The following is a 15,121-nucleotide window of genomic DNA, read 5'->3' as shown; positions in this document are numbered from 1 at the left end:
TGACCCAAAGACGTTGGGGGGAGGTGATGTCATGTTTGTAACCTTCATGTAACTGTAACCTTTATGTAACAACACTGTACACTGTACACACCTAAGAAATGCACACCTTGACCACAGGGGGTGAACTTGTGGGAGACACTCCTCACCTGGTCATCCAGGTATATAAAGGGAGGTCCCCTGCAAGGTCATCACTTCTTGGTCCTGTGAATAAAGGTACAGGTCACAGAGTGACCTTGTCTCCAGTATGTGCCTCGCATTGATTTGCTGTAGTGTGTAAGGACACAGCAGGCTTCATCATCATCACAGGCAGTCCCTCGAAATAGAGGAAGACTTGCTTCCACTCCAAAAATGAGTTCTCAGGTGACTGTACAGTCCAATGCGGGAATTACAGTCTCCGTCACAGGTGGGACAAACAGTCGTTGAAGGAACGGGTGGGTGGAGAGTCTGGTTTGCCGCACGCTCCTTCCGCTGCCTGCACTTGTCCTCCGCATGCTCTCGGCGATGAGACTCTGGGTGCTCAGCGCCCTCCCGGATGCTTTTCCTCCATTTTGGGCGGTCTTGGGACAGGGATTCCCAGGTGCCGGTGGGGGTGTTGCACTTCATCAAGGAGGCTTTGAGGGTGTCCTTGAAACGTTTCCTCTGCCCACCTGAGGCTCACCTGCCATGTAGGAGTTCCAAATAGAGCGCTTGCTGTGTGAAGTCTTGGTGAAGGCAAGGTTATGGGGTCTGAAGCTCAGCCCTGGGTCAAATAGGACACCGAGGTTGTGAACAGGCTGGTTTAGCCTGAGGGAATGGCTAGGAAGCGGGATGGAATTGGTGGTGATGGAACAGAGTTCGTGATGGGAGCCGAAATCAAGGGCTTTGTTGTTCCCAATGTTTAACTGAAGGAAATTGCAGCTCATTCAGTATTGGATTGTCAGACAAACAAGCCGACAACAGAGGCAGTAGAGGTGTCAAGAGATATGGTGGAAATGTAGAACTGGGTACATACGGAACCCGATGAGGAATAGGAGGGAGCCAAGGATAAATTCTTAGGCAACTCCAGAAGGAACGATCCTGGGGCAGGATTCTGGCCTTTGCATATCCACCGGGAAGAATATGGACAAATTTAATATGCTGGAATACTGAAGACATTCTGAAATTGTTAGAAATATAAACATAATATAAATGTCTGCAGAATGGATTCCAAAAATGACAAGAATTTGGGCAACTTTAGCTGAGTGTAGTTTTAGCTTGGCTCACTTGGAAGCACTTCCACCCAAGTCTAAAGATGTGGCTTCAAGTCCCAATCCAGACTTCAGTAAATCATCTAGACTGATGTTTCAGTGCAGTACTAAAAACAAAAAAAGGTACTAGATTGTCAGAGGTGCCATCTTTCAGCTGAGTAATTAAGCCAAGGTAACGCCGAGGTAGAACATAAGAAATAGGAACAGGAATAGGCCATACGGCCCCTTGAGCCCGCTCCGCCATTCAATAAGATCATGGCTGATCTGATCATGGACTCAGCTCCACTTCCCTGCTTGCTCCCCATCACCCCTTATTGTTTAAGAAACTGTCTATTTCTGTCTTAAATTTATTCAATGTCCCAGCTTCCACAGATCTCTATGAGGCAACGAATTCCACAGATTTACAACCCTAAGAAATTTCACCTCATCTCTGTTTTAAATGGGCGGCTCCTTATTCTAAGATTCTCTAGTTCTAGTCTCCCCCATCAGTGGATACATTCTCTCTGCATCCACCTTGTCAAGGCCCCTCATAATCTTATACGTTTCGATATGATCACCTCTCATTCTTCTGAATTCCAATGAGTAGAGGTCCAACCTACTCAACCTTTCTTCATCAGTCAACCCCCTCATCTCCGGAATCAACCTAGTGAACCTTCTCTGAACTGCCTCCAAAGCAAGTATATCCTTTCGTAAATATGGAAACCAAAACTGCACGCAGTATTCCAGGTGTGGCCTCACCAAAACCTTGTATAGTTGTAACAAGACTTCCCTGCTTTTATACTCTATCCCCTTTGCAATAAAGACCAAGATACCATTGGCCTTCCTGATCACTTGCTGTACCTTCATACTATCCTTTTGTATTTCATGCACAAGTACCCGCAGGTCCCGCTGTATTGCGGCACTTTGCAATCTTTCGCCATTTAAATAATAACTTGTTCTGTGATTTTTTTTTTCTGCCAAAGTGCATGACCTCACACTTTATATTCCATCTGCCAAATTTTTGCCCACTCACTTAGCCTGTCTATGTAGATGTAAAAGATCCCAGGATACCAAAAATTCTGCCTGTATCCTGGCCAACATTACTCCCTTAACCAATACCACCAAAATTAGATTATTTGCTATTTATGGGACCTGGCTGCAACATCTGCCTATATAACAGTGCTGCCCGTCAAACATAATCCATTGTTGTAAAGCACTTTGGATCTCCTTAGGCACTATATTTTTCCTTTAATTATGCTTATGTTCAAGCATGCAAGAGGCACAAGAAACATAATAAGTGTGTGCTTGTGTGTGGCAATACTGTACTAATCAAATATGAATACACACATCAATCACTATAACCAAATTTCATGTGCTGACATGTTAAATAAAGGTGCATAAAAGTTTCATTTTAAGAATTAGAACATTTCCTGAAGTTATCTGATAAACCTTTTTTTTTTACAAACAAGCAGCTTTGATCAAATTGTTAGGGTTTTACCTGAACCATCTCCCTGTCCACAATCATCTGGCCCTTGCCGGAAGGAGGTTGATCTCTTAAGTGCACCCTTTGGCTGATGCTTAAAGAGCGCAGAGGATAATTCTTCTAAATTGCAGCCCAACAGATAGGCTGCTTTCTGGCCCCATTCATGTCTGGCAAATTGTCTCCTCCCAGCTTGAATTTGTAATAATAAAGATCAGTTTAATGACCACACTCAGATGACTACAAAGTAAATAAAAATATACATTCAATATAGAAAAAATAACTGAACTGATGAAAATGGCAAAATGAACAGTATTCCAACAGAATCAGGCTATTGAACTGTTAATTAGAGAATAGGCATTTGACTCAAAGAACTAACTGATACTTGCATTCATGCTTTCAGTCAGGGTATTTGTTGCATATATATTATTTATAGTGGAGGAAAACACAACCAATTGGTGCCCCTTTCTGTATCATTTTAGGTCAACTCAAATTTGGGTACTCTCTTATAGGTACTTAATCATGTTACACTGAAAAGGCAACATTGTGCAAGATTCAAGAGTAAAACTATATTAAGAATTCCACTCTAATTTCATACATCTTAATTTAAAACAGCACTATACAGAAACAGATTTAAACAGCAAGATTTATGATAATATATTTCAGATGAACAAAACACAAATACACATCCAGATATACAAGGAAAATATTGTAGATGCATAAATTCAAAAGTTAAAAGAATAAAACACAATACAGCTATAAATTAGCAATGTTTTCTGTTGGGAGAGGAAGGACACTTGCTGAAGTGAAAATTGCTTAGTTGGGGCTACTTAAAAAATGTCAAGGTAAATATGACTAAAACTAAGTCACAAGCTTACTTCTATAAATTAACCTTCATTATTCTCCAAGAAAATATTTTCTTCCCAGCTAACAGCACTTAGCACTATCTACCAAAACATCAGCCTTCTTGTTTCGTGACAAGTCGAAGTTTTGTTTCCATCAGTTGGATTTGTTAGCATTTTTTGTGTCTTCATAATAGCAGAGAGCATAATAGGAAAGCATAATAGCAGAGAGCATTTCTTATAAAATAATACACTGAATCTATTCCAGTTTTAAGTAAAGAACAAACAACAAAAAGGTGGCTTGGCAATTGTTTTAGCAAACTGGGACTTATACTGCCCACTAACACCACCCCTTAGATTGCAGTATCAGAGACAAAGAAGCTCTGTACATGCATTCCTGGAAACATGCTGCCTGGGTAGCAACCTTTTTAACATTCGGAGAGACACGGTGGGAGTTCACTTTCTCAAAAAATTCAATTAAAAAATTAAAAGCGCTCAGGATGTTCAAGGTAGCCGAGCACAAGATTACACAAAATAAATACACATGGGGAAAGCCATTCAGCCATCCATTTTAGCTCATTCACCCAGAACAACCCTACTGCCCCCCATCCCCATCACAACAGCCAATTGTTTCTTAAATGATCCAACGCTTTTGCTTCCACTATTTTATCATGTTTTGGTATGAAGTGATTTTCCCAATTTACCCTTTTCCATACTCTAATATAGCCAAGACTGAACAGCTGAAGTTTCTCCAGTCTTTGATCATACTTCAATCTTAAGGGGGTAATTTCAAAAAAAAAATCATTATGTCTCGATGACCAAAACTGGATACAGTAAGATGTGACCTGACTTGTATTCTACTGTTTTGGCAAAATTGCATTCTATTTGGTGTGATGATTGCTGCTCTACAATGGTTGTCTATGTTGAGCATCAGATCTACTAAGACCCCAGATTTATTTCAATTTCATCCTCAACTATTTAATTACCATTCATGCAGGTCACCCCTATGTTATGTACAGTATTTAACATTTTCCCATTTTAAATGCCATGGTTTTACTTATAGGGGGGCTTTCGGGAGGGAGGAACTTAATACGATCACTATCACTAAAGAATTAGTGCTCGGTAAAATAATGGGACTAAAGGCGGATAAATATCCTGGACCTGATGGCTTACATCCTAGGGTCTTAAAAGAAGTGGCTGCAGAGAAAGTGGATGCATTGGTTGTAATCTACCAAAATTCCCTGGATTCTGGGGAGGTCTCAGCAGATTGGAAAACCGCAAATGTAACGCCCTATTTAAAAAAAAGACAGACAGAAAGCAGGAAACTATAGACCAGTTAGCCTAACATCTGTCCTTGGGAAAATGCTGGAGTCCATTATTAAGGAAGCAGTAGCAGGACATTTGGAAAAGCATAATTCAATCAAGCAGAGTCAACATGGTTTTATGAAAGGGAAATAATGTTTGACAAATTTGCTGGAGTTCTTTGAGAATGTAACGAGCAGGGTGGATAAGGAGGAACCAGTGGATGTGGTGTATTTGGATTTCCAGAAGGCATTCGATAAGGTGCCACATAAAAGGTGACTGCACAAGATAAAAGTTCACGGGGTTGGGGGTAATGTATTAGCATGGATAGAGGATTCGCCAACTAACAGAAAACAGAGAGTCAGGATAAATGGGTCATTTTCCGGTTGGCAAACAGTACCTAGTGGGGTGCTGCAGGGATCTGTGCTGGGGCCTCAACTATTTACAATCTATATTAATTACTTGGATGAAGGGACCAGAGTGTAATGTTGCCAAGTTTGCTGATATACAAAGATGAGTGAAAAAGCAAACTAAGGAGGACACAAAAAAATCTGCAAAGGAATTTAGACAGGTTAAGTGAGTGGGCAAAAATTTAGCAGATGTAGTATAATGTGGGAAAATGTGAGGTTATCCACTTTGGCAGAAAAAATAGAAAAGCAAATTATAATTTAAATGGAGAAAAATTGCAAAGTGCTGTCGTACAGAGGGACCTGGGGGTCCTTGTGCATGAAACACAAAAAGGTAGTATGCAGGTACAGCATGTAATCAGGGAGGCAAATGGAATGTTGGCCTTTATTGCAAGGGGGAAGAGAGTATAAAGCAGAGAAGTCCTGCTACAACTGTCAACTATACAGGGTATTGGTGAGGCCACACCGAGAGTACTGCGAACAGTTTCGGTCTCCGTATTTAAGAAAGGATATACTTGCTTTGGAGGCTGTTCAGAGAAGGTTCTCACTAGGTTGATTCCGAAGCTGAGGAGGTTGACTTATGAAGATAGGTTGAGCCTATACTCATTGGAGTTCAGAAGAATAAGAGGTGATCTTATCGAAACATAGAAGATAATGAGGGGGCTCGACAAGGTGGATGCAGAGAGGACATTTCCACTCATAGGGGAATCTAAAACCAGGGGACAGTCTCAGAATAAGGGGCCACCAAATTAAAACTGAGATGAGAAGAAATTTCTTCTCAGGGTTGTACCTCTGGAGGCTAGGTCATTGAATATATTTAAGGTTGAGATAGACAGATTTTTGAGCGATAAAGGAAATAAAGGGTTATGGGGAGCTGAGTCCATGATCAGGTCAGCCATCCTATTAAATGGCAGAGCAGGCTCAAGGGGCCAAATGGCCTACTCCTGCTCCTATTTCTTATGTTCTTGTATTGTAGTATCTGTGCTACCTCAGAACTATCTGTAAATTTAGTTTGGTATCATCTGCAAATTTAATTAATTTGCATCAAGTTTCTGAATTCAACGAATAACAGTTGGTGGTCTCAACAAGAAGCCATGGGACACTCCTTTCAGAATACCTCCTCTCCCTCCTCCAACATAGTTCCTCTAAAGTAATCGCTGCCATTTACTCTTTAGCCAATTTTTCATCCATCCTAGAATCATATTGCTTTGAGCTGTCCTGCATAAATGTGTCAAATTATTTTTTTTGAATTCTAGGCACGTCAAAAGGAATGCCAGAGTCCATTTAGGACTTCACTTCCTCAAAATAATGGAGATTGATCAAGCAGGATCTTCCTCTCCCGAAATATGAACACAAAATGCTGGAAATACTCAGGTCAGGCAGCATCTGTGGAGAGGAGGTTTCTCCCTCCACAGACGTTGCCTGACCTGTTGAGTATTTCCAGCATTGTGTTTATATTTCATATTTCCACCAACCGCTATATTTTGCCTCTTCCTCTACTGAATTCACGTTGGCTGCTGGATAGGTTATTGTTGCAGAGGTAATTCTCTAGTTTACTCCTGATAATAAATTAATTTTACCTGGTGCTGAACTAACATTATTAGTTCTGTACTGCAGCTGGTATGAACGCCTGAAAAGAATCTTAAATAACTTGGTTTCACTGCCTTCAGACATTTTGTTGAGGCCCTAACTCCTAACTTATACTTGCACTTTGCGGTCAAAGCAAACCAAAAAAACAATCATACCAAAATAAAAGTGGGACTATAACTAGCCTAAAACACTGCTTTTACAAAAATGTTGAATTAGTTCAATGCACTGCTTTTTCCTTTTAGCAAATTGAATTGAGTATTTGCCAAATAAAGCACCTTCTGAACAGTCTGACTCAACAGCCATCATAAAAGTACCACTTCTGCACATCAAAAACGTCATGTCAAGCTCAAAAACATAGGTTTACAGAAACTTTTGAAAAACTCAATTCATATGATGACACTGAAAGTAGGGTTATAGAAATGGTCTCACCACCTAGGTTAGTCACGAATGGATTTTCCTCCATTGTGACCTGGTTCATTCACAAGACCTATTTGTAACATCTCTCCAACAATGGAGGAAAGCCCATGGTGGAATTTGGTTTTAAACCTCCATGCAACTAATTCTGCTTCAGACGTGGTTTAACAATTTCACTCAATGATATCTTTCCCACGTTAATACCAAATGGCAAATCTCTTCCATTTACATGTTATATGTTATTAATTAACTAGAATGGCAGGCTTTGGGTCCACATATTTTTTTTTAAGTAGTTGAAGCCTGCTTGGAACAATGTTGCACTGTTTCTGCAAGAACAGGTCCTAAATTTATGAAAGGATAAAGTTGCCTTCCACTCCTTTACCTATTATGATAACTGTGAACATTTGAGAAAAAAGATGAAAAACAAAACTTCCCTGGCATGGTATGTAGAGGGCAATTAAAGATGTTTATATGGTCTTAGCTTGTAGACTTGGAGGCTCTCATTTAGAACTGTGGTGAATTGACCAGATTTCAGGCCAACTATATTTCTGAAATATCATGGCAGTTAACCTCATATTGGGTTCAGATGGTGCTGTATTATATTCTAGTGGAGTAGATTTGCCACATGACTAGCTCCTACCAAATTCTAAGTTACTAAGGAAACCTCTGGACTCCTACACCTTTGCTGTTTCATGAAGGTATATGATGAACCAGTAGAAAGGTTTCGGGATCAGCAAATTTTTTCTCACTCTGCATTGGGAGAATAAAGGGTGGTGTTACCAATCAAACTGCCTGCGCCATAAACTGAGCTGAAGCCTGCGGACATTCCTAAAAATCTATTAAATTAAAGGGACAGTAAGTCATATAGACGGGAGCAGGAAGTTGCAACGGGTCATAGTCAGATTAAGTGACTGGGCAATACTATGATAGATGGCATTTAATCTGTGAAAGAGTGAGGTTTTTAGGCTCAAGTAAGATAAATTGGGAGTATTTTCTTAATGGAGAGAAATTAGGAACTGTAGAGAAGCGAAGAGATTTGGGAGTCCAAGTACATCAATCTTTTCACTTTAGTAGACAGGTATAAAAAGCAATCAAAAGGCTACTGGAATGCTGCCCTTTATTTCAAGGGGGCTGGATTACAAAGGGGAGGAAGTTGTGCTTCAATTGTATAGAGCCTTCATTTAGACCCTATCTGAAGTATTGCGTTCAGTTTTGGGTACCACACCTCAGGAAAAATATATTGGCTTTGAAGGGGATGTAGCGCAGATTCACCAGAATGATACTGGGGTTTAGAGGGCTAAATTAGGGGGATGTCGGATAAACGTGGCTTGCATTCCCTGGAGTATAGAAGACTGAGGGATGATCTGATCCAGATGTTTAAAATGTTCAAAATGATAATCAAGAATGAGGGGACATAATCTGAAAAGTAGAGCTAGGCCATTTAAGAGGGAAATCAGTAAGCACTTTTTCAGTCAAAGGGTAGTAGAAATCAGAATACTTTTGCCCAAAAGACTGTAGATGTTAGGACAATTGGAGCATTCAAGACTGAAATTGATAGATTTCTGTTAGATAAGCATTTCAAAGGATATGGAGCCAATGCATGTAAACAGAGTTGAGCTATAGATCAGTCATGACCTAATGGAATGACGGAGCAGGCTCGAGGGGCTGCATGGCCTAATCCAGTTCCGATGTACTCTAGCATGAATTATCATCCTCGGGAGAGGTAAGAGAAGAAAACCAATGGGAAAATTGGAGAATAAAAAATGGGCTGCTCTATTCATCGTATACCTCTTTCTTGCAATAGAGTTACTGGATAAATCACGGGTTCAGACCATCATTCAAACAGTAACTGTCAATTCTGCATAAAACATTTAAAAATCTGCATCTGCAATAAAAAATGAAATGACTATATGCATTAGTAAGGCTTCACAGAATATATTAGATGAATGACTGTTGACATTTCAAAGTGAAAGGAAATGGAGTTTTTAAAAAGCCAAATCGCTAGCTCTATGAAGACCTATGCCGTGTAGAAAACTAATGATTTTTCAAACAAAAATAGTTTTACAGAGAACATAAACATATATAATGATGAACATTTTTTACCTTCATCACCATCTGTGTTGTAATGGAACAGCATGCAACATGCAAACAAAAAAAAAGGGTTAGAAAGCAGTTTCACTTTTAATAGTCATCAGTTAAAAAGAAAACTATAGCACTGCAAAACAAGCAGGATAATTGTTTCAACCAACAATCCATATTTACAGCAATTAGTTCACGCAAAAAAGTACATGCGAGAGTTCAAAATGAACATAATACGGCTAGGACTTCAGATACAGGTGCCACTTAATTTAGAAATACAAATTTTAATCAGAATATTTATTTTAGCATTACCAAGTAGCACATTAAACAGTTAAGAATTGTAGTGTAAATGTATGTTAGGTGGAATCCTTGCTTTGTAACATCAATTGGGACACAACTCAGATTGCCATGTGGCTGGTCAAACAATGGTGTTACTAGAATTGCTTGCTTTAACACTTACTTAGTGCTGTAAAAAAAAAAGCAGCTTTTAAGAAACCACAAATAAGCCATACAAATTTAACATTAATATTTCCAAAATGATTACATATTAATTCTGCTGCAGTTCTAAAAATCTATTTTTTAATCGAATGTGTGAAAGAAATGATGGCATAGTGTATAGTCTGCTACATTGAAAATTTTGAACTGAATACACACTAAACTATTGATGCTGAAATTATGCGGCGCTACCACGCAGAATGGTAGGTGCATTGCCTGGCTCACTGAATGGCTAAGATTTGATGCTGCCAGAGAAGAGCACTGTGCACGAGGACAAACATGTAGATGCACAGCTCCAATCCCAACCAATTGGTTATTGAAGTTTTGTAAATGTGAGCAGGAATATCTGCTTCCTCAAATCACTCAAAAAGTCTCTGCTTATGTTTCTACAGTGTTAAGGAAGTTTGTCACTGCACTAGGAGTTGATACCCCACATAATGTCAATCTAAAGCAGTCACATTGGGGGAGGGGACCAACAGAGTCAATTTTAAGAGTTGTTTCTTTGTAGGAAAACACATCGTAAAATATATTGGCTTTCAACGTTTTTCTCTCCTAAATAATACAGCAATTTAACTGAAAATTACATGAAAACCCTTAAACAACATTGGCCCAGAAATCGCAGCCTCCCCGGGTCCGTACAGAGTGTGTACGGACACGGGAAGGCATCGCAAAAGTCGGTTTTCAGCTCACAATGCGCATGCACTGAAAACTGGCTTTTCCGATCTGTCGACAGATCCTCTGCATCTCAGGAGCGAGGACATTCGCATGGGCAAGATTGCGGTATGTACCCATATCTTGCCCAGCGAATGTGCTCAAAACTCTTGCGCCTGATAAAAGCAGGCGCATAGCCTACTTTTACAGGCGTAAGAGTTTTAAAACACACAAAAAAATAAAATAAAATTTTAAAAACACATTGTTTAAAAACCCTGCCCACTACTGTATGTTTATTTTAAACCATAATTTAAAAAAAAAACTGAATTTTTTTTTAAAGACATTTATTAACTTTAATTTCAATTAATTTTAATTTTGTGAGGTGTGTTTTTTTATTTTTTATTATGGTGTTTAGTGTATTGTTTTTTTTTCCTCATTAATAGCAATGAGAACTCGTAGATACGGAGTTCTCATTGCTAGTAATGAGAAAGCTGTAGAATACTGTACCTGATTGGTTGTGCAGTCACGTGTGATTGCTTGTTCTGTGTCCGAACCTGGAGGATGGGAACGTGCTTTGCAGTGCGGGAAGAGAAGGCCTCCCCACCGCAATCCCACGCTCCTCCGGGACCGCCAGGTACTTTCGTAAAAATTCTCTGGTCAGAGGCGTTCATCCGAAAGAAGCCTCCGAGCGGAATTTCAGGGCCACTGTTGCAGTGCCATCTTGTGGAAGAGTTACAAACGAACAAAGGCAGGATGAAGTACAGCTTGAAGAGAAAACTGTAGCTACTTCAGATTAGTGCAACATCTCGAGCTGTTTTTCCCCACCTTCCCCTCTTAAAACAGTAACACATACTACAGGTCGAACCCCTCTAGTCCAGGACTCTTTGGTCCGGCAACCTCCCAGGCGGGGGTCGCGACCCGCGTGTCTGCTCCTCCTCTCCCCACTGCCGCCGGTGCTCCCTCCGAGGTCGGGCTGGCACGCTGTGTCCTGGGGCCGGCTGCTCCCCCTCCTCCCCGGTCGGATCAGCGTGGAGAGGGAGTGAGGTGCAGCGGCCGACCGAGGCGCTAAACCTGAAATACTGCGCAGTAGGTTTCTGTACAGCGCATACTGGGTCGTTGCGTAGTATTGTGGGCCCGGCTTCGGCGCCTCGGTCGGCTGCCGTACCTCACTCCCTGTCCGCGCCAACCCGACCGGGGAGGGGGTAGTGGCCGGCCCCAGGACAGAGTGCCAGCCCGACCTTGGGGGCTGGGGGTGGGGGGGGGGGGGGGGGGGTGGCGCATGGGAAGAGAACTGGAGGTAGCGGGGAGAGGAGGAGCAGCCAGCCTCAGGTCAGCAGTACCCGGTAAGTCTGGGGGTCGGCGTGACATCCCGGGGTCCAGCAAATTCTCTTGTCCGGCACAGGCTAGGTCCCGAAGGTGCCAGATTAGAGAGAGGTTCAACCTGTACCATCTACCTCCATAGTAATGGCAGCCTTTCAGTACCATGCCAAGTAGGCACTCTTCACTCGCGCCTAGACAGTGAGTTATTGGCAGACAATTTGATCAGTGGGTACATCACAGCTGAGCTACATACATCCATTTCTCAAATATCCACATACAGGCCTGGCATTTTCTATGGGCATCTAACTCCGAAAAGTTGCATCCAAAATTATGCCCATTCTGCCTGTGTCAAGTTATACTGAGATTTCTTGCACTTTATTAGCATATATTGGAATGTTAAAAATAGGTGTAAATCAGCATAAATGGCCAGTGTGGCTTGAACATGATTGGAACATAACCAATGTTAGGGTCGAGCATGACAAGTGTGGGGAACACATTTTCGTTCAGAGTGAGGCTAGGGCAAGGCAAATGGAAGACAGCTCTTTGTTGTAAAGCTTTTTCAGTAATTAATTTAAATAGCTGAGTAGAGTGTTCATTGTCTCAAATCTTTCCCTTCACAGATGACTGCTGCAGATTCACAAGAGAAGGGTGCCAGGAAGGGGCCTTTAACTTCATGGAGGGTGACCTGCAGGCCACCCTGGATAAAATAAGCAGGAAGGCAGGACCGTTTTTTATAATGTTTTAGCCCGGGTATTTGCTTTCGCCCAAATTACGTGCGTCTCTGGGTGCAAATACAGGAAATTCCAGCCACAAGCTTTCCAGATGATCACTGAGCAGCTTTGAGGATTATGGACTACTTATCCCTCCCAAGGTTGAAGCACGAACCCAGCTGAATAGGAACTTAGCAACAGGAGTAGATAGGATATTTTGCCCCTCGAGTCTGTTCTGCCACTCAATGAGATCATGGCCGATTTATGACCTAACTCTATACACTTGCCTTTGCCCCATATCCCTTAATACCTTTCGGTTATTCAACACCCCATGGAGTGCTAAGTATCACGCTTCATGGCCCATTCATACCCCAAGCCATCAGAGGTGTTTAACTATAAACTGCTGACTTCAACTTTTAAAACACAGTAAAAGATGCAACTTATAAGAAAACTACCATTGATAAGGAGAACGTTAAAAGCACAAAAAATCCAACTCTAATTGTTCATATGGTGGTGAAAATCATATGAATATGAAGCAACTATCAACAAATACTAATTTGTACACTTGCCCTTTATAATGCTTAATGGAAATCGGCATGAAATCATTCAAATTTTAATTTGCACCCCTTAAGAGTAATTTAACAGGTCTCCAAAGAGCCATATTTAATTCACATTTAAAAATGTGAGATGCTGTTAACTACTTTCGTATGTTAAAATAGTGTAAATGATTAACAATTCAAACTGATGCTTTGAATACCAACATCTAGTTCCATAAAAACACTATCAATTTTCTTTTGGAAGATTTATTGTATTCAAAAGGATTTGGATAAATTCATTGCAAGAGCAAAGTAACTTTATTGTGGGTAAATATCAGGGGATGCTGTGTTGCAGGAATCATGAAACAGTGGAAGAGATTTTAACTTTTGAGCAGCTGACTAGGGTAGTAAGCGACAACTCGCTCATTCCAGCAGCGAAGAGGCAGGAGCCATTTAGAGGCCCGGACCCCATTTAAATACAACTGCAGAGCTGCCCAACAACTTGCATTTATATAGCACCTTTAATGTAATAAAACGTTCCAAGGCGCTTCACAGGAGCATTATCAGACCAAATTTGACATCAAGCCTTATAAGGAGGTAGTAGGTGACCAAAAGCTTGGAGCGTCTTAAAGGAGGAGAGCGAGATAGAGTCGGAGAGGTTTCAAGAGCAAATTCAAGAGCTTAGGGCCTAAACAGCTGAAGGTACGGCTGCCAACGGAAGGGTGAAGGAGAACAGGGATGCACAGTTTTGAATAAAAGCTTACAGTGGAGACAGACTTTCTTAAGAAAGAAAGTTACCAAAAAAGTAGTCTGGCAACAAAGTGGTACAGGAACGCTAACAAAAGACAGTAGACTGCAGGGGATAAGAGCTGCCCTGAGCTGTACGGGGTGGTGTGCAACGGTTTAACTCCTCCTGCTTCAATGTTTCATCGATCTGACCACACAGGTGAACGACACTTTTGTGGGTAGCATAGTGAAAACTTCTTTGCAAAGATGTCAACATAACTGCCAAAAAGTTAAAAATTATTTTTTTGAGATAATTTAATCTGTACAGGGCACTGACTAAGCATGCTAACAAAGCAGCCATATGTCCCAGCTGTAAATTTTCTGTGTATAATTTAGATGCATTACAGCTGCACTATAACTTTCTAAAACATGCAGAGGAAAAATAATTTGTAATAACTGATAAAAATCATAACCATATCTATCAAAAACACAATTTTTTTTTATAATCCAATTGTTTTAACTTGAACTTTGTAAAAAAAAATGGGGAGAAATTCAACTTGCATCAAAACAGGCAGCTTGTCGTGCTGCTCAAGATCCGAGCCAAATTTATCACCAAGGGGTATGGCGAGAAAGCAGGAATGGGGTACTGAAGTTGAATGTTCAGCCATGAACTCATTGAATGGCGGTGCAGGCTAGAAGGGCCGAATGGCCTACTCCTGCACCTATTTTCTATGAGGCCTCATTTAAATGAAAGTGGGGAGCTACAGGTGCTAATCGGGTGCCCCGATGTAGTGTGCCAGTCGGGGCTTGCCAGCATCAACACCATGAGAGACCTGGTACAACTAGACAGAGATTGCACCACGCAAACTTGCCCATTGTAACTTTGCTTGGGGGTCCTACAACCGGTGTAGGACCACGGTTTGCACAAGTAGCCTCACCCTTATTTCTGGCAGGCGGGCCCACTGAATATAGCATCAGGCCAGCATTGGATGTCATTGAGGTGTCCCTTCGCCCCTGATTTTCAACTTCTGGCCGCAAAAAGGACAGTTGAGAGTTGAATTTCTCCCCCTATGCCTCTGGTTGTAAAGGATGAAAAAATGTGTTTAATGTATATTAAAATATTTCTTATGTGTTTTCAAAATCTTCGGCTGCAACAAATAACAAACTCAATGAGTTTGTGGAATCCTTTTGCAAGAAAATATAACTTACACTATTTTCAGATCTGCAGTTTGAAAACGACGATAAAATTGGGATTTAACACAGCAGGGATGAATTCTCAAGGAGGACCACTCGTATGTTTGCCATAACTTTGGTGAAAGAACCGCAGAAACTCTGGAAAAATATTGCGTTTTATACCCGGGCTT

General features: G+C 41.0%; 1 protein-coding gene across 16 annotated transcripts in view; it reads right to left on the bottom strand.

Moving 5' to 3' along the window:
- myo18ab (myosin XVIIIA b) overlaps positions 1-15,121 on the bottom strand; it is a 299,468-nt gene that overhangs the window by 127,717 nt on the left and 156,630 nt on the right. For all 16 annotated transcript variants that reach the window (XM_070857110.1, XM_070857122.1, XM_070857108.1 and 13 more), the window contains one exon: positions 2,704-2,877. In XM_070857110.1, coding sequence (XP_070713211.1) covers positions 2,704-2,877 — 174 coding nt within the window. The remainder of the gene's footprint in view (positions 1-2,703; positions 2,878-15,121) is intronic.

This window comes from Pristiophorus japonicus, chromosome 16 (assembly GCF_044704955.1).
Source record: "Pristiophorus japonicus isolate sPriJap1 chromosome 16, sPriJap1.hap1, whole genome shotgun sequence".
In the NCBI taxonomy this organism is placed as follows: domain Eukaryota; kingdom Metazoa; phylum Chordata; class Chondrichthyes; family Pristiophoridae; genus Pristiophorus; species Pristiophorus japonicus.
The sequence above is the reverse complement of the archived record's forward strand: the minus strand, read 5'-3'. Positions and strand labels throughout refer to the sequence as shown.